General features: G+C 36.8%; 16 protein-coding genes across 16 annotated transcripts; 7 read left to right on the top strand and 9 right to left on the bottom strand.

The window, feature by feature from the left end:
• On the bottom strand, positions 120-1,308 carry BMR1_02g02540 (conserved Plasmodium protein, unknown function; the record flags this gene model as incomplete). Its single annotated transcript, XM_021481581.1, has 4 exons — positions 120-175; positions 196-1,057; positions 1,079-1,218; positions 1,239-1,308. The coding sequence occupies 4 exons, from the start codon at positions 1,306-1,308 to the stop codon at positions 120-122; spliced, it is 1,128 nt and encodes a 375-aa protein (XP_021338208.1).
• Positions 1,542-2,230, bottom strand: BMR1_02g02535 (orotate phosphoribosyltransferase; the record flags this gene model as incomplete). The annotated part of the gene is made up of 3 exons (XM_012792818.1): positions 1,542-1,645; positions 1,666-1,960; positions 1,982-2,230. The coding sequence occupies 3 exons, from the start codon at positions 2,228-2,230 to the stop codon at positions 1,542-1,544; spliced, it is 648 nt and encodes a 215-aa protein (XP_012648272.1).
• On the bottom strand, positions 2,385-4,018 carry BMR1_02g02530 (RAP protein, putative; the record flags this gene model as incomplete). Its single annotated transcript, XM_021481580.1, has 11 exons — positions 2,385-2,528; positions 2,550-2,626; positions 2,648-2,789; positions 2,810-2,880; positions 2,901-3,009; positions 3,031-3,108; positions 3,157-3,421; positions 3,444-3,529; positions 3,605-3,681; positions 3,706-3,779; positions 3,801-4,018. The coding sequence occupies 11 exons, from the start codon at positions 4,016-4,018 to the stop codon at positions 2,385-2,387; spliced, it is 1,341 nt and encodes a 446-aa protein (XP_021338207.1).
• Positions 4,019-4,150: 132 nt separating this feature from the next.
• On the bottom strand, positions 4,151-4,793 carry BMR1_02g02525 (superoxide dismutase, Fe-Mn family; the record flags this gene model as incomplete). The annotated part of the gene is made up of 4 exons (XM_012792816.1): positions 4,151-4,292; positions 4,314-4,590; positions 4,611-4,652; positions 4,673-4,793. The coding sequence occupies 4 exons, from the start codon at positions 4,791-4,793 to the stop codon at positions 4,151-4,153; spliced, it is 582 nt and encodes a 193-aa protein (XP_012648270.1).
• On the top strand, positions 4,884-5,196 carry BMR1_02g02520 (conserved Plasmodium protein, unknown function; the record flags this gene model as incomplete). Its single annotated transcript, XM_021481579.1, has 3 exons — positions 4,884-4,897; positions 4,920-5,083; positions 5,105-5,196. The coding sequence occupies 3 exons, from the start codon at positions 4,884-4,886 to the stop codon at positions 5,194-5,196; spliced, it is 270 nt and encodes an 89-aa protein (XP_021338206.1).
• BMR1_02g02515 (JmjC domain hydroxylase) lies at positions 5,583-7,583 on the bottom strand (the record flags this gene model as incomplete). The annotated part of the gene is made up of 5 exons (XM_012792814.1): positions 5,583-6,256; positions 6,279-6,702; positions 6,755-7,156; positions 7,178-7,417; positions 7,440-7,583. The coding sequence occupies 5 exons, from the start codon at positions 7,581-7,583 to the stop codon at positions 5,583-5,585; spliced, it is 1,884 nt and encodes a 627-aa protein (XP_012648268.1).
• A 39-nt stretch (positions 7,584-7,622) lies between these two features.
• BMR1_02g02510 (Probable ubiquitin-conjugating enzyme E2 W) lies at positions 7,623-8,270 on the top strand (the record flags this gene model as incomplete). Its single annotated transcript, XM_012792813.1, has 4 exons — positions 7,623-7,796; positions 7,817-8,009; positions 8,030-8,188; positions 8,209-8,270. 4 exons carry the CDS (start codon positions 7,623-7,625, stop codon positions 8,268-8,270), a joined length of 588 nt encoding a protein of 195 aa, XP_012648267.1.
• Positions 8,271-8,466: 196 nt separating this feature from the next.
• BMR1_02g02505 (conserved Plasmodium protein, unknown function) lies at positions 8,467-9,445 on the bottom strand (the record flags this gene model as incomplete). The annotated part of the gene is made up of 3 exons (XM_012792812.1): positions 8,467-8,917; positions 8,940-9,069; positions 9,187-9,445. The coding sequence occupies 3 exons, from the start codon at positions 9,443-9,445 to the stop codon at positions 8,467-8,469; spliced, it is 840 nt and encodes a 279-aa protein (XP_012648266.1).
• An 18-nt stretch (positions 9,446-9,463) lies between these two features.
• On the top strand, positions 9,464-11,613 carry BMR1_02g02500 (ribonuclease Z; the record flags this gene model as incomplete). The annotated part of the gene is made up of 11 exons (XM_021481578.1): positions 9,464-9,612; positions 9,633-9,827; positions 9,849-10,047; positions 10,068-10,226; positions 10,248-10,779; positions 10,801-10,894; positions 10,917-11,040; positions 11,062-11,163; positions 11,221-11,356; positions 11,379-11,512; positions 11,533-11,613. The coding sequence occupies 11 exons, from the start codon at positions 9,464-9,466 to the stop codon at positions 11,611-11,613; spliced, it is 1,905 nt and encodes a 634-aa protein (XP_021338205.1).
• Positions 11,721-12,014, bottom strand: BMR1_02g02495 (conserved Plasmodium protein, unknown function; the record flags this gene model as incomplete). Its single annotated transcript, XM_012792810.1, has 2 exons — positions 11,721-11,937; positions 11,959-12,014. 2 exons carry the CDS (start codon positions 12,012-12,014, stop codon positions 11,721-11,723), a joined length of 273 nt encoding a protein of 90 aa, XP_012648264.1.
• BMR1_02g02490 (potassium channel (K2)) lies at positions 12,257-15,570 on the top strand (the record flags this gene model as incomplete). The annotated part of the gene is made up of 12 exons (XM_021481577.1): positions 12,257-12,377; positions 12,398-12,598; positions 12,619-12,842; positions 12,863-13,151; positions 13,175-13,291; positions 13,312-13,881; positions 13,904-14,118; positions 14,193-14,741; positions 14,763-14,854; positions 14,875-15,414; positions 15,437-15,509; positions 15,532-15,570. The coding sequence occupies 12 exons, from the start codon at positions 12,257-12,259 to the stop codon at positions 15,568-15,570; spliced, it is 3,030 nt and encodes a 1,009-aa protein (XP_021338204.1).
• On the bottom strand, positions 15,647-17,005 carry BMR1_02g02476 (hypothetical protein; the record flags this gene model as incomplete). The annotated part of the gene is made up of 8 exons (XM_021481576.1): positions 15,647-15,904; positions 15,930-16,097; positions 16,118-16,296; positions 16,372-16,446; positions 16,468-16,624; positions 16,646-16,698; positions 16,721-16,779; positions 16,800-17,005. The coding sequence occupies 8 exons, from the start codon at positions 17,003-17,005 to the stop codon at positions 15,647-15,649; spliced, it is 1,155 nt and encodes a 384-aa protein (XP_021338203.1).
• A 358-nt stretch (positions 17,006-17,363) lies between these two features.
• On the top strand, positions 17,364-18,044 carry BMR1_02g02475 (small subunit ribosomal protein S3e; the record flags this gene model as incomplete). Its single annotated transcript, XM_012792806.1, has 2 exons — positions 17,364-17,500; positions 17,525-18,044. 2 exons carry the CDS (start codon positions 17,364-17,366, stop codon positions 18,042-18,044), a joined length of 657 nt encoding a protein of 218 aa, XP_012648260.1.
• A 405-nt stretch (positions 18,045-18,449) lies between these two features.
• Positions 18,450-19,491, bottom strand: BMR1_02g02470 (conserved Plasmodium protein, unknown function; the record flags this gene model as incomplete). The annotated part of the gene is made up of 9 exons (XM_021481575.1): positions 18,450-18,558; positions 18,579-18,590; positions 18,671-18,710; positions 18,734-18,919; positions 18,940-19,195; positions 19,216-19,256; positions 19,277-19,355; positions 19,376-19,418; positions 19,439-19,491. The coding sequence occupies 9 exons, from the start codon at positions 19,489-19,491 to the stop codon at positions 18,450-18,452; spliced, it is 819 nt and encodes a 272-aa protein (XP_021338202.1).
• Positions 19,559-23,476, top strand: BMR1_02g02465 (Calcineurin-like phosphoesterase; the record flags this gene model as incomplete). Its single annotated transcript, XM_012792804.1, has 13 exons — positions 19,559-19,730; positions 19,830-20,014; positions 20,065-20,328; positions 20,876-21,111; positions 21,133-21,199; positions 21,221-21,460; positions 21,481-21,549; positions 21,570-21,846; positions 22,303-22,499; positions 22,522-22,815; positions 23,005-23,174; positions 23,195-23,389; positions 23,410-23,476. 13 exons carry the CDS (start codon positions 19,559-19,561, stop codon positions 23,474-23,476), a joined length of 2,433 nt encoding a protein of 810 aa, XP_012648258.1.
• A 235-nt stretch (positions 23,477-23,711) lies between these two features.
• BMR1_02g02460 (26S proteasome regulatory subunit N2) lies at positions 23,712-27,704 on the top strand (the record flags this gene model as incomplete). The annotated part of the gene is made up of 11 exons (XM_021481574.1): positions 23,712-23,833; positions 23,854-24,023; positions 24,108-25,010; positions 25,062-25,292; positions 25,369-25,490; positions 25,982-26,351; positions 26,560-26,714; positions 26,826-27,276; positions 27,297-27,394; positions 27,416-27,540; positions 27,587-27,704. 11 exons carry the CDS (start codon positions 23,712-23,714, stop codon positions 27,702-27,704), a joined length of 2,865 nt encoding a protein of 954 aa, XP_021338201.1.

Raw genomic sequence — 27,914 nt, 5'->3', positions numbered from 1 at the left:
AATATAGAGATGTTTAAAAAATGGTTATATTTTATTTAACAGTAAAAACATCATATATATTTATTACGCAACAATTCCTACAAAAAATTACATGTTGATATTACAAAGTTAATGTATCTTTACAATGTTAATAATGGGCATATCTCCAAGCCTATTTTGTTAGAAAAATATCTTCCTAAATAAACAAAATACTACCTATTTCAACATCGTACAGAACTACTAATTGATCTGACATCAGATGAAACTTCTCTCTAATTCCAGATGGACATCCATTGGACAACAACACCTTCACAGAATTATCGTTTTTAATTATCAGATCACCCTTTTCTCCTCTTTCGCATTTAAATTTTACAACAGCAACACCAAAATCATTATTCCTACCATCAAATACATAATGCATCCTAGCTATTTGCCCATCCATCAGTAAATATATGTGGAGTGTACTATTGAATTCTTTAACCGTCAAAGCGTAATCTTCTCCATAAACAAAATCTCTAGCCATCTTAGGTGTATCAAGTTTGATGAATATGTGCAAATTAAATATTGAAATTAGACCTATAACATCCTGTGCAACCTTTTCATTAGTCAACAAGTGCAACATTTTACTTTTTCTCCTAAAATAGCAGAATTTAGGGACTATCAAACTCCCCCAAGTGAAAAAGTACACAAAATAATCCCATTTATCACCAAAAGGTTTGGATGTCAAATTAGGAATCACCTCTTTGCCGTTCTCTGGCAGTAGATTAATTGCAAATGATCCATGTACTAATGCGGTCTTTAGAATGGGATGAATGCAACAAAATCCGCTATTGTATGGAACAGGTACTGTAGTTATCGAATTATTCTCATCTTTAATGACAATTATAGATAAAGCATCTGTTATTCTGATTGTTGCTACATTCCCACTCACCAATAAAACACATGGTTTCCACGTGCTTAGTAAACTGGGAAGTCTGGTATGGTGTGTATAAGTTGATACTGAGTCCAGAAAAGGCAATTTGATATATACTAAATGATCTCCTTCAATTGTTACTCCAATCTTTCCGTCACTCCAACTCTAGAAATTCACATCAATTACCTGGTGCTGATAAGTTTCATTTAACAATTTCTTAATCTCATCCGGTGGACATAAAGTTTGTTTAAGAGACAATAACCTGTTATCAGAAAATTTAACTTGTTTCATCTTAACATCATCGTGATTTGTCAAGGCAACCCAACCTACATAATTACATTCATACCTTTTCCATCAAAGTATTGTCCTTCAGTCCAAACAATAGCATTCGATGGAACAATGCTGTTTAACTTCATTTATAACAAGTATATACAGTTAATAAATTATTATAATATACAATAAATGACAAATGATACGATATATATGTAATATTTAGTCATAAAATAATGTATTTTGTATTTTATGCAATATCATGTAAATAACATGTAACGTTTCAGAAAGTTACTAAATTCAATAAACTAAAATCGATTCAATAGTGTACTCGTTTCTAAAAGTATAATTATAGAATTAATGGCTAAGGCTATTTTATTTAGCTCTTTATCAGCTCTAATAGCTTGGACAAGTCCAACATTACATGTATTTTAATGCCCTTTTCCTTAAATATAGTTTCATTCTTCTTGAATATATTAATTACTACGTGAAATATAGCATACTCTTCTCAACATTATTAGATTCCTCGATCTTGTATCTGTTGAAAATAACTATAACATGTTCAACATTAATGCCCAAACCTGCGATCTTCCCCAAACCATCTATAAGGGATGTGCCAGTAGTGAACATATCGTCAATCATGACTGCTTTAGCTCCAGGATTAATTTTATCAAAAGCAAGAACCAAATCGCCTTCTTCTCCATGATCCTTAACTTCTTTTCTATGATACGCGTAATACACATTCTTGCCAGTTTTATCAAAATATTTAGATGCTGTCATAGAAGCAAGTGATATCGCCTAAGTGATTCCATACATTACTTTGTAAGGAATGCCATAAACCAAATCAAATTCTATCCCAGACTTCACTAAATAAGATGCAATCAATTCGCCCAGCAATCCCTGTGCTTCACCGGTAGAAAACCGTCCAGTGTTGACGAAGAATGGAGATCCAGTAGTACCACACTTCAACGCACAAGTGCCAAAACTGACGATATTCATTTCTTTACCTATTCGATATATCCTCTCCTCGGATGCGGTACCACTAAAAACTTCATCAAATACGGACATGATGCAAATTTGAGTAGATTGAACTAAACAATATCAACAAATATATATGGCCCCATTGCTCAGTGTTATTTACACATTTGATCATCTAGCATTTAACGTATGCAATTAAGTGTGTCATGCCAATTATTTAAATTGATTTTAATTATTTTTAAAATTAAACAAGCAATTTATCGACTATTCTATTGGAATTAATTTTTTCGAACGCCTCCCTACCCAACTGATACAACCTCTCCACCTTTTCCTCTAAACTCCTCAATTCAGACCACTCAAAGAATGGTATTACTATTACAGTATACCCCTAAGTTATATATCTTGTAACCTTTAACTCCAGTAATTTTATATTCAATTTGGCAAACGCGGTCATCCTCTTAGAATACGCATAATAGTTATATGGACCTAAATCAATATGTGACCAACCTGTACACTTGATTACTACTTTGGAATCCTTAAAAACGATATCGGCATACAATTCTTGAATGTATAAGTTGGTATTATGATCTATTTTCATAAAATCAAGTGTCTTTGACACATCTTCCCCCCATCTCGAACTTTTATCAACCTAAATCAGCATCTCATTACTATTTTCAAGGGGGTATCTTGTATATAACGCAAGAACTCCTTTAAATCCGGATCAAACGCATCATACAAATCTAGATAGCACAATACATACCATTGTACATTAGTATCAGCACATCAGCAACCATTTTGAGTTTGCCCAGTTTATAATTCCCTAATATCTCCTTCCTAGGAATAATCAGCTCCATCACATTGACAATTAGCTAATTTAAACGCCAATATACCTTTTTTGGCGACTTCACTAGACATACTGCGGTGTATAACGTCAGAACAAGTGATTGTAGATCAAATTTATCGGGTTCCTGTGTCAGCTATTTGTGTTACAAAATAAAAATTTAGTACATACTTACATGGATTATTAGATTTTGAATGTGCAAATATGCCATTTCGAAGAAGCCTTTTGGCACAATGTCTAGTTTAGCAAGGGAATGTAGAATTAGGGTTGAATTTTTGATCTCGATACTTTCAAATTGCGGAACGATAACTTTCAACAAAGCATTCATCGTAGGCACATCGCGAATATCCAATTTTGCATAAGCCATCAATATTAAAGAAGCTTCAAAATGGCCCAAATTAATATCATTTTTCAGGTAGAGATTGAGTTTATTCCAGAATCTGTATGAATTATTGAGAGTACGTTAGGTGATAAACGTGGAAATGTGCGATAGAATTGGCCACTAATGAAATATCTTGCGGTAAGAATTTATCCATAGACAGACACACCTATGTAATTTGTAAAAACTCAAAATTTTAATCCGAAATTCAACACCGATGGATAGTAAATGATCAATAACATACCTGATTAGTTACAATTTCGAGCAAATCCCTGTTCTTTAGGTCAAACTTCTTCAAACCGTTTAGTACAAGTGATAATCCTGAATAATCAGTGTCAATAATACCACAAGGACTCAGAGAGTGGACATTTTTTAAGATAACTAGTGAGAGTGCCTTGATAACCCGATGATCTTTGAATCTAAGTAAACATTGAATATACCCTATTTTGGCGAATGAGTGAAATAGTAATACAGCGTCCGAAGGACTTAGAAATTGTGAGGACGAGACTGTTTGCTGAGCATACTTACGCCACAGTATATCACAGCGTACTCCATTGCTGGCAGAGATATAAACATTCGAGGGAAAGCTCGAAAACTGCCTAACACAGCTAAATAACTTTGAATCACGACACAATTCTAGGCATTTTAAGGCAGTCATAACATACCAACCACAACATCTCAATGGCACCAACACATAGTGCCATACCCTAGCTAATATTACGAATTCAACAATCAACCGCATTAATGTATATAGTTTGACATTTTAGCAAGAAAAAACCACTATTACATATCATTGGAGCTGTTTATTTGCAAATTCCCAATTAATAGTATTCCACCAAGCATTAACATAACTAGCACGATCGTTTTTATAGTCCAAATAATAGGCGTGCTCCCAAATGTCACACGCCAAAATGGGCTTACCCGTACCATCACTACATTAAAATATTATTTACGCTATTGGGTTCCCAGCGTCATGCGTCTGTACGATATCTACAGTACCATCTTGTCTCTGCACAAGCCACCCCCAACCAGATCCAAAATGGCCAACCAATAGACTTGAGTACTCCTTTTTGAAGGATTCAAAAGTGCCAAATTTCTCATTAATCTTTTGTTTTACGGCCCCAAAAGGCTCACCGCCTCCATTTGGTGACATGGAATTCCAATAAAAGTTGTGATTCCATGATTGAGCTGCATTGTTAAATATGGCTCCAGAAGTAGTTTTTAGTAGTTCTAAATTCAAAAGAATATACCTTCCAGAGTTAAACTTTCAAATTTCGTCCCTTTAACAAGTGCTAAATTGACAAGAACATACCATTCAACTTGTTGATATAACCGGCATGATGTTTGCCATAATGAAATGAGAGTGTCTCCTCAGAAATATGAGGTTTGAGGGCAGAAAGGGAATAAGGTAAAGTTGGTAATTTGAAAGACATATTTGAAATGAAAATTTAGGCAGTTGTATCTATATATACCGCAGGGTGTATGTATGTAACTATATCGTTTGATGTGGGGAACTGAGTGCCATGTCCAGCCCTGGGTAAGTATTTACTGTCACATAGATTAGCGTTCGCCAACTTGACACTTCTCTTGGATGTGCCACAGTTGCCAGCAATATTGGCTGGAGATATATTTACCAAATATCGTATCTATTCTAATCAGATCTTACTAGACACATTTACTAATGCTAATATGTTATCAGACATCCATTACCCGTATAATCGAAGTAAGCAACTGTATTATTTAGTTAACATACAGTCTTATGCAATTAATAAGATGGGAAGATCCAGGAAATACACTTCAGATTTGTCTATGTGTCCCTTCGGGGTACCGTATTGACTAGCTAAAAAATATTAACATAATTCATTTATCAAATAGAATAGCACTACTTTTTTACTTTATTGTATAATTTTACAACTACAAATTAACTAATTGCATTATTGCACAACTTTTATAACATATAATGAATCTGATAAATGGTCACCAAGAATATTAGTATATAATAATCAAATCTATTTAATAATCCAACTTTTCCGATTAAACCAATTTAATAATTGCATGGCGGTTTGATCAGAAACACAAATACGTGAGGAATTTAAGCTAAGGTATGACAAAATTAGTAAAAACAATTTATATGGCGAGAACAAATACACACCCGCAAATTTATGGAACAGATACAGTTAATATGGTTAAATAATTGCCGCAAATACATAGAATATTAGAAACTATGCCATATACGCGTTATATTCATCCCTCTCCTCGTACACCGCGGCAATTAAGTATTTACAAGTTAACAAAGTGGCCAAATGCCTCTCACCCGCAACATATTGGCAAACGCTAAGAAAATTTTCAGTCCTTTTATTTGCCCCAATAGATACCGCTTTTTCTAATTTCAATAAGTTAGCGCTGCCCAAATTATTTTGTTCACATTTTAATGTCTTATCCAAGGTGTTCAGTTTGGAGACTGGCGGCACTGATTTTAACATACTGAATTGACCTTGAGTGTAATCATCAACCATCTTTAGTAGTGTATAGAGAGAAATAAGTGGGAATCGATAAAGCATGATCTTCTCTGAGCATTTACAATTGGAAAACCTGGAACAAGATGCACAAAGAATCATATCATCGTGACAACAAGACACGGAAGATACAAACAATGGTAAATCACATATGCTGCAATCTTTTGTGCAAATTTGCGAGGCAAATTCGCAAGCCTTTAGAAACGCAGATCTGTCTCCATCATTCTTTAGATTATTCATTATTTTACTAAAACTTATATCTCCACTATCAATTGATGCACCGTTCAACAAATTCTTAATCTCATCACACGAATTCAAGAATTGGTAATCAATGTCCATAGCCAAACGAGGCATTTTGAAGGCATTCCTCGTCTGATATTCTGCATAATACTAGTGACTAACCTTGAATTAGGAGTAACTTTAGCATATTACCTATCTCTTGGAGATCTTGGTATGTAAAATCGTAGAGTGATGAGGCTGCAGAGAGAATTATACTGAAAAATGGCACACAACTTCTACGTGAATAACGATATTTGAGCAGTGACTTATGCCCCATTGGTATCCAATTCACAGGGGCAATATTGCACGCTTCGTTACAATTAAACCCAACGTTAAAACCTGCGTGATAGGTCCTGGGCCATAGTAATACAAACTCATTTGGTTCCTGTACAATTCTATAAACTGGTATATTATTTGAGAGCAAGAGGTTTGGCGATAATTGTACCCTTAAACTGTAAAGCGCAAATTCACGATCCTCAGTAGACGTATACCCAACTAACAGCTTTTCCAAAGAGTGAGCTCTGGAAGGGGGTACAATGTACCATACCTGAATTAGCTAATTTTGGAAGTTAAAAATGTAAATCGATATAATTTATTACCTTGGGTGCTCCATGGTGATGATAATTTACTGCTCCAAAATAGTTATCTTCAGTATGCCATGAAAATGATGATAAGCACATTCCCAAGTACAACCAGGGAGTATTGACCCCTGGTACAATATGTTTCATATATCTTAGCAATGAACCTTGGACTATCGGCAAATTGTTTAGGTTCCAAGGATGCTTAATATAGTCTTCACAGTCAGATAATTTTGAAGGGAGATCGGCGCCATATGATACAAGTACATCCTGATTTCCCAACTCTACAAGGTCCCAAAACACCTTTTCCACGTCACATATGGTATCAAATTTTATATTAGCATTAGTAAACTGATCTATAATCTTATTGTTAGCTTCTTTTAAATCTTCACAAGTCCATAGCTCGGGGGGATGATTGTAACCCTAAGTTACAAAATTGGTAACCTTGCCACTAGAAAGGAGTCTAATATTTTGTTGGCGAATTTTAAACTTATAAGTCCCAAAATCTATGGGAACCTTGGGTTTAAAAGAACTGGGAGGGATTACCTTGATTGCCCCGTAAAACTGACCTAAATGTGTATATTTATTCCAAAATTGAACAGGATTCCTAAACTCTTCCTCGGTAGCTCTAATAACTGGTACTGTGGGAAGAGATTCCAAATCAACCTTGACGTGTATTTTCTCCTGAGTAACAGTAATAACTCACGAGTTTACTACGTTTGATTGCCGTTCTAAGGTCCAAATCTCGTTGAGGTTCTTGCATAGCAATGTAAAATTTGGTTTGTTTGTGTACCCTTGCACTTTTCCTGGTTTCCATAAGCACTTGTGATACGCCCACTGAAGTGGACATTTTGCACAATTTGATTGTGGAATTTTTGTCGGGTATTACATGCATTGTCTCGCTTTGGTCATCTCGCTTATACCCATAGTAACAACAGTTGATGTTCAAAAAAATAACAGTCTGAAAAAAACATATTTTGGGAGGAGGTTGCGTTTCAATGTACATAAAACGCTATCTTTGGGAATCGGCCGAACGCCCAACTTCAAAGAAAGACTGATCAGAGTAATTAAATTGTGACATAGGAAGAGGAACTATTTAGGTCAAACCCCCCGCAAAATTGCGAGTTAATTACCACTAGTAGGAATCTCAGAATATGGCTTGTAAGAATTACTGGCTTGGAAGGCACAATATATGAGGGAGAGCCTTACACACTGAAGATTATATTTCCTAATGACTACCCACTAAAACCACCAATTATGTACTTTTTGAAACCAAGTATAACATTTGTCACGTAGCACCCACACATGAACACGTATACTCAAATGGTGATATATGTTTAAGTGCCTTGGGGACTGACTACGCACCAAATGCTTCTGTTTCAAGTTTAATTCTATCGCTTGTGTCAATGTTATCTTCGGCAAAGGAGAAAAGGCGACCACCAGATGACCAGTTGCGTAAGTTCATTTGTATTTAGACGCTCAGATGCCACCTGGAGAATCTGACGCTTCATATGTATACCACGATGATAAGTGCTAATTACACTGATATTATATAGCACATTATGGCGTTTAAATATCATACATGGCAAAATTCATCTCCCAATTAACACTCAAATGCTGTAATTTTAGCCCAATTACAAGCGTGCACATTGAATGTGTTAGGATTAGTGGTTAATAAATGCAATAATTACAAAGACAATCAATCACTTAATATTGGAGTTATTGTACAGAAATTAGTGTTTAGTACCCTTCCCCAAGAATAACTCAGAATGCAAAGATCCATGAGATTGGGTATTTGGTACGTAGTGAGATTGCACGATTTGCGATTGGGCTAAACCAGGGGCAATGGCCCATGCGGTTATTTTAAAAGGTATATTCCTAAATGGCATCTCACCAGTATATTGTCTTACTTTTTCATTGTCATTTACACGGAAGAATATGCTACAACCCCTGGTTCTGCATGTAATTTTCAACTTCTTCAAATTTTCTGATTCACCATCTAGAAAGTGTATTATGGGTGGGAACGTAATTGTAGACAATTTTTGCAAGTAGAAGAAGCGAGATGAGTGTATATCTTTAATACCTACACGGCCTAGGAAATGATATCTAGGGAATATTTGGTTGTGAAGCATTTCGTCTGTAATATTGTTTGTTTCGGGCGGGGCGCAAGTTGTACCTCCAACGCTAAATCAAGAACATGATTTACCTTACAGCATACTTCACCAGTTCATCCAAATTTAGTTGTTTAGATTGCGATTCATTTTTAATGGCCGCGATTCTATTTCGCATCTCCAACCAGGTACCTTCAAGACCACGTGAAATATTAATAGTCAAATCTATATAATACAGTAGTGTAAAACCATGTTTATTAACTTATGCGAACAATTATGACTACAGATTCAAAATTTAATGACAATGCGTATATAATAAAATTGTAAAGATATGTTACATACCACTGATTATTTCTTGTATCGATCTATTGTCATTTTTAACACTTTCCTGATCAGATTGACACATTTTATCCATTTCAACATCCTGTATCATGTCTGAGCATCCAAATCTACCCAACAATTGCGAATATTTAGACTTAAACTGCAATTTCCAAACTTCTCCAGATGGAATTTCGTGCCACTCTGGCTGCACATATTTACATAGATGGTCATACAATTCCCTTAGTTCAGAAATATTAGCATCACATACTATGTTAGGCATTTTTTAAATGCTGGAGTGATGAACACTAGACATACACTAGGGAGGAGGGGTAAGATGGGGATGTATGTGCAGACACTCGGATTCCATGATCTTTCTGTTCCCCCCTCATTACAAGTAGTATCTGAATATTGCAGGGTGTTATTCAATGTAGGGGAAAACAGTCAAAGGTATGTCACTGGTTACTCAGATTTAGGATGGAACGAAATCTGCACATGAATAAAATCCACTCGATCTTCTTCACCGACCTATCGGTTTCCTCACTTACTGGGTTGCCAGGGCTACTATTGGCCATAGATAGCTCTGAAATAGAACATATTGAAATCATTGGCCCCATTGGAATTACAACCACGATTAAACTATTATCTACAACCTTCATGAACCTGTACTAGTAATACTTATTTAGGAAATACCTAAAAATAAACGTTATAGAGCTAACAACTGTCAAATATATCGATATCACTAAGGGACTACAAATAATTTGTATTCCACTCATCAAATCTGATACTAAAAAATTCAAACCTTCAACCTATCGCATTGCATATATTGTTAATTGTGGCGAACGGCCGGGGACTATGGACATCGACAAGGCCATTAAATTGGGGGTATGTCTCTAATCAACTAGATTCCTAGAGGCCCATTGCTAGGTCAATTAAAAAGAGGCAAATCTATCACTCTGCAAAATGGCACTATTGTACATCCTAGTGAAGTGATTGGAAAACCGATCATTGGCAGTCAAGCACTGATACTTAAAATAGAAAACGATCATGATTTGCAACTGGTTGTTAGTGACATATTTATCTAGAAATCTACTATTCCATTGTATTGCGATACTAGTCGCTTGGATTTTATATTCCACCTTATGAAGAATGATAATTACAACGAATATGAGAATTCAATTCACATTTATTTAGATAAATCAGATCATCCTCCCAATTATATTTCGTTTTTATGGGCTGAGAAGGCCAATCTCACCCTTAAATCTATGTACAACAATTGTACCACTCATCACAACGATAATAAAGAAAATCAATCAAATGCATCAATTAATATTGAGTGTGCTTGCATTGGTGATGATAAACAGTATCCACCATTGACAATATTTAACATGTACGGGAAAAGCAAGGTCACTGGTCAGACTAGGGAAGATCGCATTGACACATCAAATAGCCTACAACATATATCGCAACTGAAACCATTTCCAGTAAATGATTTGATTTCCAATTTCAATTATACTGAGGGGCCGCACAAGTTGGTTATGTTAGGAACAGGCGGTTGTGCTCCATCTCCAATTAGGAATGTATCTTCAATATTGTTGATCTACGATATGGATTCTAGTAAGTTTACTGGTTATTTAGGCATGCTGCTGGATTGTGGTGAGGGGACTTTGTATCAACTGTATGTCAATTCTACATCCTGGGGCAATTTTATAGCCACACTATCTAGTATAAAGTACGTAATATGTAATTTATAGAGCTATAGTGATAACGCACTCTCACGCCGATCACCATATGGGAATTGCAGCTTTAGTGGCGTACCGAAATAAAGTGCTACCTGATGCCGACGTTATTTCAGTTATTTTACCATCAAAAGTAAAAGTATTACGACATTAATTGTAGAGGTGGATCGAGCATATTTTTAACACATCAATACGCATTCCCTGTAACATACTGGATCACTCATCTGCTATAATAACGCCATTTAAAATAACCCTATATCAGGTACGCTTACACTCCATTCTTGTTTAATTTTTGTGTAAATGAATAGACATGACATAGGTTTTGCACATAAGCGATTCTGCAGGAATAACAGTTGAAGTCCCAAATGTGTTCAAAATAGTTTATTCTGGGGACACCAGACCTTGTGAGACGACAATAAACGCAGCTACTAATTGCGATATTTTGATCCACGAATGTAAGCCCCGTAGCTTAAACAGCCACTTTTTACCAACAAGATTTGAGCCATGCTGTGGACAAAAAGCATACAACGGTAGAAGAAGCCGTGGAAATTGCGAAACGGGCTAATTGTAAACTACTAGTTTTGACACACTTTTCACAACGGTATTCACTAGTACGGTACTGATAATTTAGCCCATTGACATTAACACTAATTGTAATTTCCCCAAGGATAAGATCATTGCAGCACTAGATCACTTAGTTATTCATTTTTAACATCCAATCGACACTCAATTTTTTAAAGCAATTTTGGCATAAACTACACAATTAGAAGTAGATAGATTTGGGTTATACAAATAAACGTATTTATGGCGAGTTTAAAATCAATATTTTGAGATTTGTGACCGTGCCATTAGATCCTGTTCGTGTAAAGCTTGCATATCACAGTACTTGGGTCCGATAGTTTGCATGGGTTTAGGGTCAAATTGCCGCTTGATAAGATCAATCCTCTCATGTTCACTAAATTTAAGATTCTTGTAATTGCCTTTGACCATCCACTTCCACAGAGCCCATTTAGCCCTTTTATTTAATCGTCTCAGCCTATGATTAAATTTGGCTTACGATCGCTCCCACAAACGTCTAACATTATAGCGTGCTAATGATATTTGCAGCATCATGGAAGTTTTACATTGGTATTCAAATGATATCACAAGTAAAGTTAAATAAACTATTTGTATTAGTGTAAATAGTCGTAGGCAAATCGACTTGAGGGTGCTACGATTGGTTTGTAAGTAACAGCAGTATTTTATATGCAATTTATTGAGTAAAACTTACAATTAATATAAAAATTCGGTTGGTATGAATATATGTGGGTAAGTGGCGGTGCTATTAACATTGTGTGGGTGTGTGGTATTATATTATGGAGGGCTCCAAACTTTCAGATTTGGGGATATTGGTGGCTTTCAGGCTAATAACTGACATAATTTTTACTATATTATTTTTTGGCTGTTTAATTTATGGAGTTATCGTTGATAATACAAGTTGGTATTCATTAACGCAGGTGAAAGCATCACTTTAGTTACACTGTCAATAATACTACCCCCCCTTATCTCAATCGCAACAATATATATAACAGGATTGTGTTCTAACATAATTCTAAACTATAAATCTGGAATTGGCCTGAAAATTGACTGTAGTTTATTAAAAAAATCGATTATCCCTATAGAAGGGAAGATTCAATACTTCAGCCATTTTAATATTGGTAAGTTGAGCATGACTTAGTGATTAGAAGGATTTATGAGATATATTACACCTTTAAAGTTTCCATTGCATCACTTTTACTTAAGAAATCTTACCAAATTTTGATGCTAATGTGGAATGTTGCGATGATTTTGTTTTGGTATCTGGTTATACCATATTTGAAACGAACGGATGTTGAAAAAATGTGGTCTTTTACAGGAGTTCCCCGCTATTTACATACGTGTCAATACGCCTTCATTTCAGTGGTACGTAACCGTTCATTCAGGCCTCAATGGAAACATATTTTTGGATCTTGAGCAAAGATGAACTTGAGAACATATTCACGATTATATTTGCGGTGGATTTACTATCTCTACCCCCCTTTTTATTGTTACTAAGAGTCACGTTTTTTAATGGACTAACAATCGTACAAATTTATTGGTTAATTGGATTTATTGGGATAATTAAATTAATGCTAAAATTGAATTTATACTGGAGCAATGAGTGGATAACGACGTTTACCAACACATGTAGATTTGTTTTGAATCTGTTCTTAATGGCTTCATCTTATGCAGGTAATTCAAAATTGAGTACTTAGGTTTGCTCTACATCTGCCAAGGATTACCATCGCAATTGGAAGGGAAAGGCCGGTATTTATCAGCATTTGAGGAGATTTGCAACTTCTACTATCTTTCAGTAGTAACATTTTCAACGGGTAATACGTATTTCATCCAGTGGGATATGGTGATTTGAAACCCTTGAATAAATACGCAAAAATTGCGACTGTAGCATTCATTTCCTGGGTATTCATGCATGTACCAGTGGAGATTCATCGCTTTGTATCTATAATGAATAAGGATAATACTTATTATGGTCCCTTACCTACTAGATTCAGTAAAAACAGTTTCATACTCATAGTTGGAAACCTATCACCCACTCAATTGAACCTGTTTATATATAGCATGTTCACTGCAAATTGCAATAAGAAGCTGGTGGTACTCACAAATAGAATGATCGAATATTTTAAAGATTCCATAAAATTGGCCCAAAAGTTACACGTTATTATATCAGTCGTCAAAGGAGATGTTGGCATTATTTATTCAATGCATGATCTCACCGTACTTCACGTAGAAAATGCCAGTTCCATTGTTCTAATCGATGAATTCAACAGTAACCATAATATGGACTTATCTACAATTGGAAGGGCAATTAGTTTGGTTAGATACTCTTGCAATCCTGAAAAAATATCCATGCAATTGTTCAATGGTTCTTCGAAGGCATTCTTAAATATACCAATACAAACTGGTAAATCAAATATTTAATATAGTTTGTCTTTATAAGATCAAGACAATGCTCTTTTTGAAGTCTCTAACTTGCCCTGGAATTATCCCTCTGGTATCCATCTTATCATCTCCTTGCTTGACACAAAAAATGGTGATACAATCCACTGGTGCCTTTGCCGAGCTCCCTAAAGCGTCGCAGGAGGAGTACATGTCGGGATTAAAAGGGAGATTATTTTCGATAAAAATTCCATCTGGAAAGGTATTTAAGATAATATATGTCATGAATTTCCTTTGTATTAAATTAGAAGTTATGATTACAATATGATAATACAGGTTGGAATGTCTTTCTCTGATGTTGTACTTCAGATAAATGGTTCAACCGACCTAATAATTATTGGCGTTCAGAATCGAAAAAATCGATACTTTATACTTAATCCACTAGACTACAAGATAAAGGATGATGATTATATCATTGTGGCCGCCAGATCTGATGATACATTTAGTTTGGAAGGTGCCCATCCTGAGGACTCAAAACTCGATATGGCTCCGAGAAAAACACTGCTAAATATCGAACTAAATAGCGCGATTAATGATACTAGTGCTTTGAAGGACATCAAACAGTATACACTGCCTGAAGATGTGGAAGCCGAGTCCACTGTAGTTAACATACAACCAACAGACGGTGAACGGATAGGGTTTGATTACCACAAATTGAGATCTTCAAATGAAATGACTGTTTCTAGTGTTGAAGAGGCAATCAATAGGTTTAAAAATCCAAAATTGCCACTACTTATTACATTTGGTGACATAAGTAGGATCGATAACTTCCTACCTATCCTAAAATATTCAGGGCGATTCAATGTCATATCCATATTCAAGCAAGTAAAACACACCGTTATTTAGCCACCGAACTATGATTGTCATGATTTTTTGGATTTTTCAGATTTTTTATTCTTAATCGACGCGGATGCATCGCTAGACTCCGTATGGGACAAGTAAAATGTTAGTTATGTAGGATTAACGTACAAAGATCTTACCATTATATCATCATCCCGCAGCATGGAAACGATTATTACGAAATTGATATGACCTCTATCATCATCCATCGCAGGTTACTCAAGATTCTTTCTACTAATGAAATCAAATCGTTAAGGGGAAACTCTGCTTCCCTAAATTGGGTAATACTTACTGAAATCAAAAACCCTTTAAACTCTTTGCTCTTATCAGATTTCAAGTGGGATGCTTTTGACAACTCTATCTTGGCAGCTCCCCAATTTTATTCCTCTGATTTTGCTAGGGGCAGTGTATTTTTCAATGATCTACTGTACAACTTTATAACGCACAATTATGAAATTAATTCCAAGTCGGTGTACCCTCAGGTATTTTTACATTTGTGCAAATGTGCAATAGCACCGGACCACTGGGATGGAATACAATTGTTATCTATTAGTGAAATATCCAAAGAGGAGACTTATCTCCCCTGTCCAACATTCAACATTTTATACAAGCACCTATTTAAAACAAAAAACCTAGTATCCATAGCCATATATCGCAGGTTAGAACTCAGTTTTATTTAGGGGCGAAAACATGTTTGATCGATACCTACTACCTGTTCCATGCCCTAAGACTAAGATTAAGGCATCAGACCAAGTAAAATTCATAATTTACACAGATTTTTGTCCTGTCAAATGGTAACCTTGTATATGTCTAATATAAAATTTCAAAATATCTTTACAATTTCTCCAGTATAACTAGTGATTGATGTGATGACCAATCGCTCAGAGTTATTATGGTTTGGTGAAATGTGTTGATGGTATGACGTGACTAGTTGACATGGAGCATATTTTTTGGACAATGTCACTTTTGGGATCATGTTTAACGTCCATTGAATGTACTGACTGGACAAAATCCTCTAAGATGTTCTGATCCACAGGGGTAGGGACTTTGGGATTTGCATCGACATGGACTGGAACTATGGCTTCACCTACTAATTGCGGCGCTTTATTTTTAGTAATGTGTGTCTTTAACACTTCAAATGCTTTGTCCTAAGTTACACAAATTGTTAGTTACCCGGGAGATGTAATAGTTAGGTGCGCCGCTTGGGCGAATTGTAGAAAACATCCAAGTTTCATTGCCATTGCACATTATTTTTTTGTTCAAAAATTTGACCATGAATTTATCATCGGTCTTCTCACCAACAGTTTCGTTCACCAGCAATAACCCCATCCACTCATCCAACTGGATAACACATTACTTACGTTCCCATGTTTGATATCTTCAGCATTAGATCTACCTACTGTAGCAGTGATGAGTGTATTTTTTGGATCCAATTTCAAGCCTTTAGTTAGTGATTCCCAAACTAAATCATCACGCATCAATTCATCTTCTTTCTTTAAGAGTGTAGCATGAGTGACGTTGAATCCGTATTTTTGCGCATCTAAGTCAATGTGTATTATATTATCATTAATTAATCCAATTAAATATTTATCATCAACAATATATATATATATACCTGGTATCGTCTCCGGCAAAATCCCCTTGCCCTGCTCAATTATGAGCAAGGTGTTTTTAAAGCCTCCATTGGTCGCTATATAACAATTTTACATACAAATTATTGAAAACTCATTGCCTTCTGAACGTAAAAATTGTGGAATCGGCCTCAATTTAGGAATCTTGCCCTTTTGTGAAGATGCTAAAATAAGTGATGCAATTATTGCACTAATAAACATGTAAAGTATACATGCCACGAGATTTGCGCGGTGTAACTAAATAAAAAATTGTATTACTTTATCATGAATTTGTCGTCGCTTGCGTCTAATAAATGTCCCATAAATTGCACCTAAATTATCTAGTTATATTACCGACGATACACCCTATGAAGGTAAATGGGAAAATTCCTAACACAAGGCAATATCTCAAACTATATGAATTAGTGATTACAATTTTTCCCTAGGCTCTATTCTTTGCCATGGATTGACCCAAATTGAATTGAACTTTGGATATTCCTGTTCATCTCTAACGGCAGTTTCATTTAACTCACAATTGCATTCGTCACCATTAACAACCTTTTCATCTACACATTCATCTTGCTTTTTGTTGCCTGCTTCTTGCTGCAATTCAGCTTCTTTTTTGATACACCAACCCATTGTGGCTTACATTAATTCAGGTATAGTACATGGTGGACAATTATAGATCTACATAAATCTAATGTACTACCACTAAGTAACACACGAAGATTTGTCTGGAAAACACATTAAACCTAATTAGCTAGGGAATATAAATGAGTATCCAGATCATAGTTTGAAAATCTGTATGACATAATTTTAGACGATAAAGTAGGAATTTTATTCATTCATTATTACTCCCATAAATTGTTACATATTGACACATAAAAACTAGATACTTAGCAGCTCTGTCTTAGTTAGCAGTATACATGTAGAAAACTATGAGTAGACAGTATTCGTATACAAGGCCCCACTTAGTGTAACTATTGCTACCGTCGGCATGAGTAACGCACAGATATCCAAGAAATGCAAATTTATAAACGACGGAATTTTCCATGCCGAACTGAATGAATTTCTGTCAAGATCACTTGCGGAAGATGGCTACTCCGGCGTGGAAGTTAGAGCAACTCCTGTCAAGTAAGTTGATGAGGTTAATTTTAGAACTGAAGTTATCATCAGAGCCACTAGAACTAGGGAGGTTTTAGGAGAAAAGGGGAGGAGAATTAGGGAGCTTACATCACTTGTGCAAAAACGATTCGGATTCGCTCCAGATTCAGTTGAGCTATACGCTGAGCGTATTGAACATCGTGGGTTATGTGCTATGGCACAAGCAGAATCTTTGAGATACAAATTGCTTAAGGGATTAGCTGTTAGAAGAGCTGCATATGGTGTCCTTAGACATATTATGGAATCTGGTGCCAATGGATGTGAGATTATTATATCTGGAAAGTTGCGTGCCCAACGTGCGAAAAGCATGAAATTCAAGGACGGATACTTAATCTCTACGGGGGAGCCGTCCAAGCAATACATCAACTCTGCTACAAGGTCTGTGCAATTGAGGCAAGGAGTTTTAGGCGTTAAAGTAAAAATCATGCTTCCTCATGATCCGGAAGGGAAGCGCGGTCCCAAGGCTATTATACCAGACAGTATCACTGTGTTGGAACCGAAGCCTGAACTTTAGCGTATTAATTTATTTGTTTAATCAACTGAGATGTGAGGCAGTGATTATGGCTGTGAACTCATTCAATTAATTTATCTACTCTCGTTCTGATATCCGCGATTATTATTGATTAATCGATTCCCATTGCAAAAAAATTGCGTTGATTGGTTGCTGTCAAATCTTTGTCAGTTCTTTTGAGTTATGTCAGGTTTAATGATTAGTATGAGAACATACACTTAATTCCATGCATATTTCTAGGGTTTTGTGGGAGAAAACTATTGTTCTTAATAATATTTAGAACTGTTACTTAAAGTCTTACATATCCAGAAATATATATGGTCAATGGACGGCACATAGATAACATACACTAATCAATTTGGCAAAATACTAATACGATGGTTTAAAAATTATACTAAATTAATTTTTCTACATAAAAGTGTTGTTGTTTGCGATATGCGTGTTTATATTGTTTGAATCAAAAGCTGAGCATTTTACAGCGGCTAGGTGTCCCTTTAGGGGCACGATAGTTGGCCATCTTAATTATCACAAAATTACCCCCTACAGAGCCTAAATTAGTCACAATAACAAATTAAATAATCACAAGAATTATCTAATTTACATATCACATAAATAGATAGGTGACATACCACGTCCTCTTAGTACTAATAGACAATTGATTCTCGAAGCCTAAATAACAAGATATGATTTACTGATAGTGAAAAATGAGCAGTCGCTGGTTTCGCATTCTGAATAAGCAGCATAAATGTCATCCATCTCATAACAATTAGTCACATTATTACAAATTGCCACATAGTTCAGAAAGACTGAATAGCCAGAAAAAGTCAATTGTTCGTAATTAACTAGAGTGGTAGCCTTTTCATCATGCCAATTACCATCTACATGGTCTAATATTTACTTTCACCAACCCAATCCTTGCCATTCCAAACAAGATAAGGGTATTTGCGATATTTGAGCAAGAAGTTTATAGAATTTATCACGCTATAATCTGGCGATTGCCCGTCAAAATCCCTTTCCAAAATTAAGTAATTCCTGGTAATTCCTGGGTGGAATTTGTTGCCATCGAACAACGTTCTAACGGATTCCATGGCTACACACTCAAACTCCACAGTTAAATGTTTGAAAGGTTTCCTCACGTAATCCCCAGAATTAATCTATTTGACCTATCGCTTACAACACACAATCTCTTGTTGCACTTTATACTGCTTGTGACATCTGGGTTAGTGAATTTTTACTTATTGGCGGATCGCCATAACTAGCGTTTGTTATATTTACAATCAAGTTTTGGGGGCACTCTAGTTTAATATTCCCGCTCTACATAAATTTCGTGCTACTGAAGTAATCTTATGCATGTTGTAGAAGGCGTTGTTGAGGAATCTGAGTGTGTACATCATTACCCGTAATAATAAATGGGTACAGTGCTAGGCACATTGGTCATATCACTTGGCATGTAGGTCGAATATGCAATTTTTGGGGTTATTAATGCCAAAAGGGGAAGTATTGATATATTATGTTGAATGATCGACAAGAGTGCTGTGGCCATTGCCACACAATATAGTTGTGCTGAGATGGATATTCTGCCCTTGGGCAAACCTTCCCAGCAGGGCCATGTACCTTCACCCAGATTTGGGCACACTTTTACTAGCGTCGGCGGGGGAAAATTGCTTTTGTTTGGTGGTGCAATTGGGGGTGCGTTTTACTCTTCATTTTACAAATTTTAATTACAACCAGAAGTTGTGTAATTAAAATCCGTGTTACCATGAAACTTTGAACTATTATCTAACACAGACACTGGGCGTTACATAATTACTAACGAAACATACATTTATGACACTAATATTTGCACTTGGACTAAACTTGTATCAGAGAATCCGCCATCAGCCCGCGCTGCTCATGCCGCGGCGTGCGTTGACACTAAACAGCTAGTTATTTACGGAGGAGCCACCGGGGGCGGTTCATTATCATCTGATGAGGTAAATTATCTAACCTAATTAAATTCAATTACATTCAAACACTTACACAGCTATACCTGTTGGATCTGAGCAAAGACCCTACCAATGCGCAATGGATGGTCGTCCCTATTACAGGTGGGACACCTGGGAGGAGATATGGCCATGTACTGGTGTATATTAGACCAAATATTATACTTTTTGGCGGTAATGATGGACAAAAGAATACCAACGACGTGTGGTTTATGGATGTGGAGAGGTCACCCTTCACTTGGATTCAAGTAAACCTCGAACCCGGGGCAAAGAGGCCCGAGAAGAGAGTTTATCACTCTGCAGATGTAAGCTTATTTACCAATATGTTAAGGAAAATGGATGGAAATGCCTTTTATATTTATACATTTGTTGCGTTTATGATTAACAGTATACATATTATGTGATATGGATTATTTAATTTGTTTTAGTTCGCAATTATTTTTAAACTCGATTATTTTAATAAAATATTTTCCAAATTTGTCATTATAAACAAAAATTGTTTTTTAAATACTCCATTATTTGAAGTTTTATTGCAATTGTGATTGTCATGTAAATGTTTTGCAAGCACGTTTATTTTGTTTCAGAATTACACAATCTATTAATTTTGTCCAATAGGTCTCTTGGTTGTGTGATTTTATTATTTCTAATTATATTGATTTTTTTCACTTACCAATTTGCTATTACATACAGATTTAATTATATTTATTGTATTTAAAATCTATATGTATCACACACCTGTATAGTCAATTTTAATTACAATAAACTATTTCTGCTTCTATTTATGACATATTTTGATCATTTATTATAACATTCGTACTAAATTACTCTGCCGCGGAACGTTGAGTTATGTAGGTATGCCGATTAGGCCCCGCCATGGGGATGATGGTGATTTTTGGCGGACGATCCAGTGATAGCAAATCATTAAATGACATATGGGGACTTAGGCAGCATAGGAATGGCAAATGGGATTGGGTTGAGGGACCTTCAAGAAGCGGATACATACCCGATGCCAGATACCAGCATTCTGCCATTTTCATTGGCACCAATATGGTCATAATAGGGGGAAGAAATGATAATGACTGCACATTGTAAGCTTGTAGTTTATCTAGAGTCCTACCATGCGCCGTTTACGATACTGAGACTATTGATTGGAAGAAATTATCTCCAATTTACAGAGTAAGATACTGTATAATTTAGTTCCGCCACGGAGCATGTTTGTATAAGTCTATAGTATACATATTTGGCGGTTTCACTAATCAGACTCAGCAAAGGCCAATTGGCGAGCTTACGGCCTTAGATTGCTCCTTCACCTACAAGGTGGACCTAGAACAATCTAGTCCTACGTTGGATCAAGTAGTTAGGTCCACAATGGCCATATCCATTAAACCAAAAGACGCTCCCACAATTAATGTTGTGGCAGACGATAAAAAATCGGACGTAAGATAAAAACCAAGTAGATAAAACTGGCATCGCATGCTCACGCTGTTAAGGAGTCGGAATTTGACTTTTCCAAGATGGTTCGCAAGGTAATAACTAGTTAAAGTAGATTTCAATCGACCGACTTGAGGATGAGGGGAGGAAGATCGACAAGCTGTTGGCCAATAAGCTTATGACCAAGGCCCCTGTGCTAACCAACTCGGTTTACGATTATGTACTACAAACTCTGCTAAAGCCGAACGTTACGATGGAGGATATGAAGAGCATTCACGATAGAGATACAATGTTCCTCGTTTCTTGGTCAGATCTCTCAGAGTTGTGCAAAAAAACGCTGCAGTTGGTTCAGAATGATCCGATGGTGTTAGAACTTAGGGCGCCAGTTAAGGGTACGTATTATAGCAGAAAATAAAGATTCTATGCTATTTTCATTTTGTTTTTCAACCCCAAAATTTTTATTTTAAAACATACGATTGTATAAGTGATGTGTGATTTACCCTATTGATAATATTATTGTTTTGCACATGTGTACCACATACTGCGCTTTTAGAAAATTTAATCTTTGTATTAACATGCCCGCATTCAGACACAATTCATATCGCATTTATTGTTGAATATCGTATCATTATATGTCAATATAATTAATTATGTGTTAATTTAATAGTTTATATTAGCGAACCAATGTATTCCATAATATGATTAAAATCTTTATAATTGATTATCAGTTATTTCTCAAAGTTTATGTACCAAATAGATCAAAATTTACAGTTATTTCGGAAGTTCTGAGTGTAATTATTTCTAGATAAATAAATAAAGATGCACATTCATAAAAATTGCTAATTTAGTGTACGGAGATATTCATGGCCAATACTACGACCTAATGCGCCTTTTCCGCCTATACAAATGCCCCGTCGAAGAAGACATTTCGGATGTTTTTGGCGGTGTGGGCGACTTGGACTCCAATGACTATTTATTTCTGGGAGACTATGTGGATAGGGGCTCTAATTCTCTAGAAGTTATAGCACTATTATTCGCACTCAAGGTACCCTTAACGTGTCATTTAGTGCAAGTATCCCAATCAGATACATTTGCTTCGTGGCAACCACGAAGATGCAGCAATTAATTCCATATACGGCTTTCAAGATGAGTGTAGGAAGAGATTGCACGAGGATCCAAACAAACCAGATTCTATATGGAACAGTATTAACAGGGTGTTTGAATGGTTACCTGTTGGATCTATAATTGATAATAAGATTTTAGCCGTGCACGGGGGCATTGGGAAGAGCATTAAATCAGTACAGGATATCGCAAACCTTCCCAGGCCCCTGGAAGTAGCAGCCATTCCCCAAACGGAAAAGGTTAGTAGCCCACATTATATTATGAAATTAAATTTTTTCATAGAAATATTAAAATTCCTTAACGCAAAAAATCAATCAATCAATCACTCCAATGAGTGATTGATTGGTTTATGCATGTTAACAGGGCAAAGATTTTAACCTCATATGGATTTTCACCATGTACTTATATTATAGCGCATGGTTATATAGGACCAAATTGTTATGGATCTACTCTGGTCCGATCCTACCGATTCCGATAACATCCTTGGCACCATGGTGAATGACGTTAGAGACCCCGAAGGACTAGGATACATCGTCAAATTTGGCCCAGATAGAGTAGAGGAGTTTCTAAAAGACAATAACCTCCAAATGATAATCAGGTAGCGCACCGATTACTCAGGGCACATGAGTGTGTAATGGACGGTTTTGAACGTTTTGCCGGGGGCAAACTGATTACGTTGTTCTCTGCCACAAATTATTGTAACCACCATAAAAACGCTGGCGCACTTTTATTCGTACGCCGCGATTTGACCATAGTGCCAAAGCTAATATACCCCCACAACGCCGACGTCAAGGTCAAGGCCTTTGGTGCATGGTAATAACGTTATAACTTAGGGACATGAGGATGGCAGAACTGCGCCCTCCCACTCCGCCACGATCGTATTTTGTTAATACCATCTGATACATTTGCGGCGTATCTCTATACTAAAGATGACTTTCGTTTGGAAACCATCCAATGAATTGCCATATTTGTTATACATGTTATATGTAATCAGTGTAGATTATAGACATATCTAGTGCTGCATTGTTACACATTAGCTTAGATAACACAACGACAGGCATTGCGGCTTGACTTGGGTGATATGAATGCTGGATGTAGGGGTGGTAGTGTGTGGTGAGTCCGTTTGTGCCGCAAAATGCTAGGGGTAGCCGAAATGCTCAAAGAGCCCCAAGTGGAGCTCGTAATCGAGGGCTTAGAGCGCCTTAATCGTTCCATATCAACTTCTTGGCCCTTAGCCTCGCAGTACCTGCAAGACATGTAAGTGGCTCGATATTCAGTTGTCGGCTGGAGAAGGATTCCAATTTTCCCGCGCGCCAGATGGCATCATTGGTTGCTAGTAAAATATATCTGATCTTGCAGGATTATCCAATGGCGGTAAAGTACGCCTTGGCCGCTGGCAATCTCTTTGATTCCAATGAGCGCTCGCTCTACTCCGATACAATAACAGGTGGGCAGGACTATAACTACTATACTATGTGCATATTCACTACATGGATATGCACATATAAAATTATTTGACTAATTAACACAGGGAAGTGCATTGATGAATATACGACGGCGAGAAAGAGTAACTGTGACGCACATGGAGGGGCAAAGATAGAGATTGATCCACGGCTGGAGAAGTTTGTTGAAAACGTAATTGACCAATGTGTCTCTAACAATAACTACAATCATGCATTAGGCATAGCAATTGAGGCGCGTCGCGCGGACAAGATTGAGGAGATCGTCAAAAAAGACCACGCACTTGAGTATTGTTTTGAAAGTATTAAAATGATTACCAATAAGAAGTTTTGCATCTCATTGTACCAAATTTTAGCCCATGAGTATTCAAAAAATTTATCTCCCCAAAACTATAAACAATACATCCTCTGCCTTTACAACTTGGGTGACTCGAAGGGAGTTGCCAGCCTGTTGGTGAAGCTGTTATCTACCGCCTGTGACGAGTACAATATATCTGAGAATGATCTGATTGCTTATCAATTGGCTTTTGATTTAGTGGATATAGGGGATCAAAAATTCCTAAAATCACTGCTCCAAGAACTGGACTCTTTTGACCACCTGAAATTCAAGTCTATTCTCTCTGGAACGGTCACCACGCAAATTTATCTGCAATTCTTACATCGTACCAATAACACTGACTTGCTACAGCTGGAAGAGTTGAAGCAAAATGTTGAGTACCGTAACAGTATACTCCACAACGCAATGATTACCACCCAAGCTCTAGCCCAAGCTGGTACTGCCAGTGACATATTCATTAGAAATAACATAGAATGGATGGGCAAGGCGAAGAATTGGGCGAAGTTCTCCGCCACTGCTTCAATTGGCGTGATACATAAGGGCTTTACCACGGAAAACCAGAAGATCTTGGGCGCCTATCTTCCCAATGGATCAGACACTCAGCCTTACAGTGAAGGGGGGGCCCTATTTGCATTAGGTAGGCACCACTTCATTATGTGCATTTAATCGGATAGAAATGATTATTTAGGATTGATACACGCGAACCACTACAATGAGAGTGCGAAGCAGCTCCTCTTGGGGCAATTAAACATAACGGGTGCGGATGAATCTAATCATCACGGAGCCTGTTTGGGCCTTGGATTAGTGTGCTTGGGTACATGCGACATGGATATTTACCAGGTTTTCAAGTCTATTTTGTTTACTGATGCCGCAGTTACGGGGCAAGCGGCTGCTATATCCATTGGTCTACTAATGATAGGTAACCAGCTGTGAATTGTATTCTATATATATATATATATCGTACATACTCGCATTTACCTTTAAAAATAATCCAGGTTCCGGCCTTGAAGACGTCTCTGATGATCTATTAGAATATGCCCACGACACGCAACATGATAAGATAATAGAGGGATGCGCTATCGCCTTGGCGTTGGTTCACTATCGTAGGGAAGAATTTGTACGTCAATCTTACACATTTACATACTTTCACATCATACACACGCCTTCTAATCCTCACGTGTTGACAGATTTACATATGTGTGATAAAGTTTCTCTATTAATTGTCAAGTTTATACACACTGATTAGCATGATAAGACCTAAGACAAGCTGTTTATGACAGAATAGCGTCTTGAGGAGGAAAATAAACATATGCGTCGAAATTCCTCACAATCAGTCGATATAAACTTTGCATATTTATACAACTTTTATTTCATGGACTACTCTGACGAATGTTGCCAAATCATTAGCCCCTGATTGCGACCATAGTCCTATCCCTATGAAATAATTTATAAATCACTCTTGGCACTACATTCAATATTTGTTAACTTTGCGCTTGCGTCAGTTTACAATATTGACTACTGATTACTCCATTTTCATATATGAAATGATTGTTGATGGCGTTATGGTTACAAACGTGCATTATTCAGTTTGATCGTGCGCTAATACAGGCAGACGCATATATAACAAAGCTTTGCGAGGACAAAGATGACATTATCCGCATGGGAGGTATGTACATGATAGGCCTCGCTTATTGCAGCACCAGTATCAGCTTCGCAGTTAATAAATTACTGCACCATGCAGTATCCGACGTATCTGACAATGTAAGAAGATCAGCGGTCATATGCTTGGCATTTGTCCTTAGTAATTCGCAAAAACGACTGCCGGAAATGGTTAGACTACTCTCTCACAGCTACAATCCGCATGTGAGATATGGCGCGGCGCTGGCGCTGGGCATGGGATGTCCAGCTTCGGCAAACCCAGATGCGCTTAAGATACTTAATCATTTAGCAACCGATAATACTGATTTTGTGAGACAAGGTATATATCAGCATGCTTTTATTTTGAACTATTCTATATTATTATACATAAAATACACATATATTACGCGTACAAAATCACCTAAATTATCCAATTTACTACAATTTGGCCATAAAATTAAATACAAAGTTTATTAGCTTGAGTTTTTGCGTTGTTTGGTGTTATTTTAAAAATGTTCCCATTTATAAAATTTATCTGATTAACATAGGCGCTTTCATTGGGTTGGGCCTTCTAATGCAACAAGCGCCGGGAGAAGACGCTGCTTCAACGCGTTCCATGCTGAAAAATATCATATCTGATAAGCATCAAGATGTTATGGCTAGGTTTGGGGCACTTATTGGGATGGGGTTGTTGGAGGCGGGGGTATGAACTACAAAAAATATTATTACTGAATAAATAATCGTTCGCATGATCATTTATTATTAGTTTTTTCAATGTTCATAACTAATTAGCTTTGTGGAATTACTAATTTAGGGACGGAATGTGATGGCCAGTATGTATACGTCCCAAAACAACTTGAGACAGGAAGCGGTGGCAGGGTTTTGCCTTTTCAGCCAATACTGGAATTGGTACCCTATGATCCACTTTATCTCTTTGGCCTTTCAGCCTACTGCGTTTATTGGAGTGAATTCTAACTTCCAGATCCCGGTGGACTACACCTTCGAATGTAGGGCAGCTAAGGAGTCCTTTTCCTATCCCGCCCCTTGCATAAAATCCACCAGTGACAACGACAAGGAAACAGTTACGGCGGTTCTAAGTGTTGCCAAGAAGAATTGGCGTTCCAATCTCTTCACCAGGCATACTATTGGAAACGACGAGATAGCGGATTCTATGGAGGCCGATAAGGAACTGGATGCAGTATCTGTGACTAGTGACTTAAAGTCTATTAAGGCAGAAATATCAAGCATTGCGGCCACAATGGGCGGTATTCATTAATTAATTTAGACATTGCGAGCGTGAGTGATGCATGCGATTCCATTGCAAGTCAGGATATCCGCATCGACACCCATCCCATAAAAAAGTGCACAGGAGACAAGAATTTGGTAATATCGACTCTGAATTAGACAATATTGGAGAACCCATGTAGGATGCTTCCCTCTCAGTCCCAGTCTATAACGCATGTGCCCGATCGATACTATCCTATTTTTTCACAGCGCACCTCTGGAATCGTTTTGCTCATAGATTTCAGGTAGACTATGCTTCATTTATTTGTTTGTGTAAAACAGCTGATTCAGGCCATCAGAGCCTCCGAATGTTGTTGATACTAGGACTATCATAACAGCAGACAGCACGGAACATGCTGTTGAACAGGAGGCGCAGCCATTCCAGCCCTTTGAGTGGACTCCTCAGTAACATCACCATATAAATCAATTTTTGACACACAGCACAGCCCATATACATACATTCAGATGGGGTGCGATTAGTTATTACTTGAGAATATACACAATGTGTGAGGTATGTACAATTATGGAGATGGAATCTAGCAAATTCTAGAGAGAAATGCAAAAGAGCAAAATTACGAGCCAGAATAACGTGCATCATAATGTTCAGGCACAATTTGAT

The sequence above is a fragment of the Babesia microti genome, chromosome II, assembly GCF_000691945.2.
Source record: "Babesia microti strain RI chromosome II, complete genome".
Taxonomy (NCBI): Eukaryota; Apicomplexa; class Aconoidasida; order Piroplasmida; family Babesiidae; genus Babesia; species Babesia microti.
Note: the sequence above shows the minus strand (reverse complement) of the source record. Positions and strands in the feature narration are given on the sequence as shown.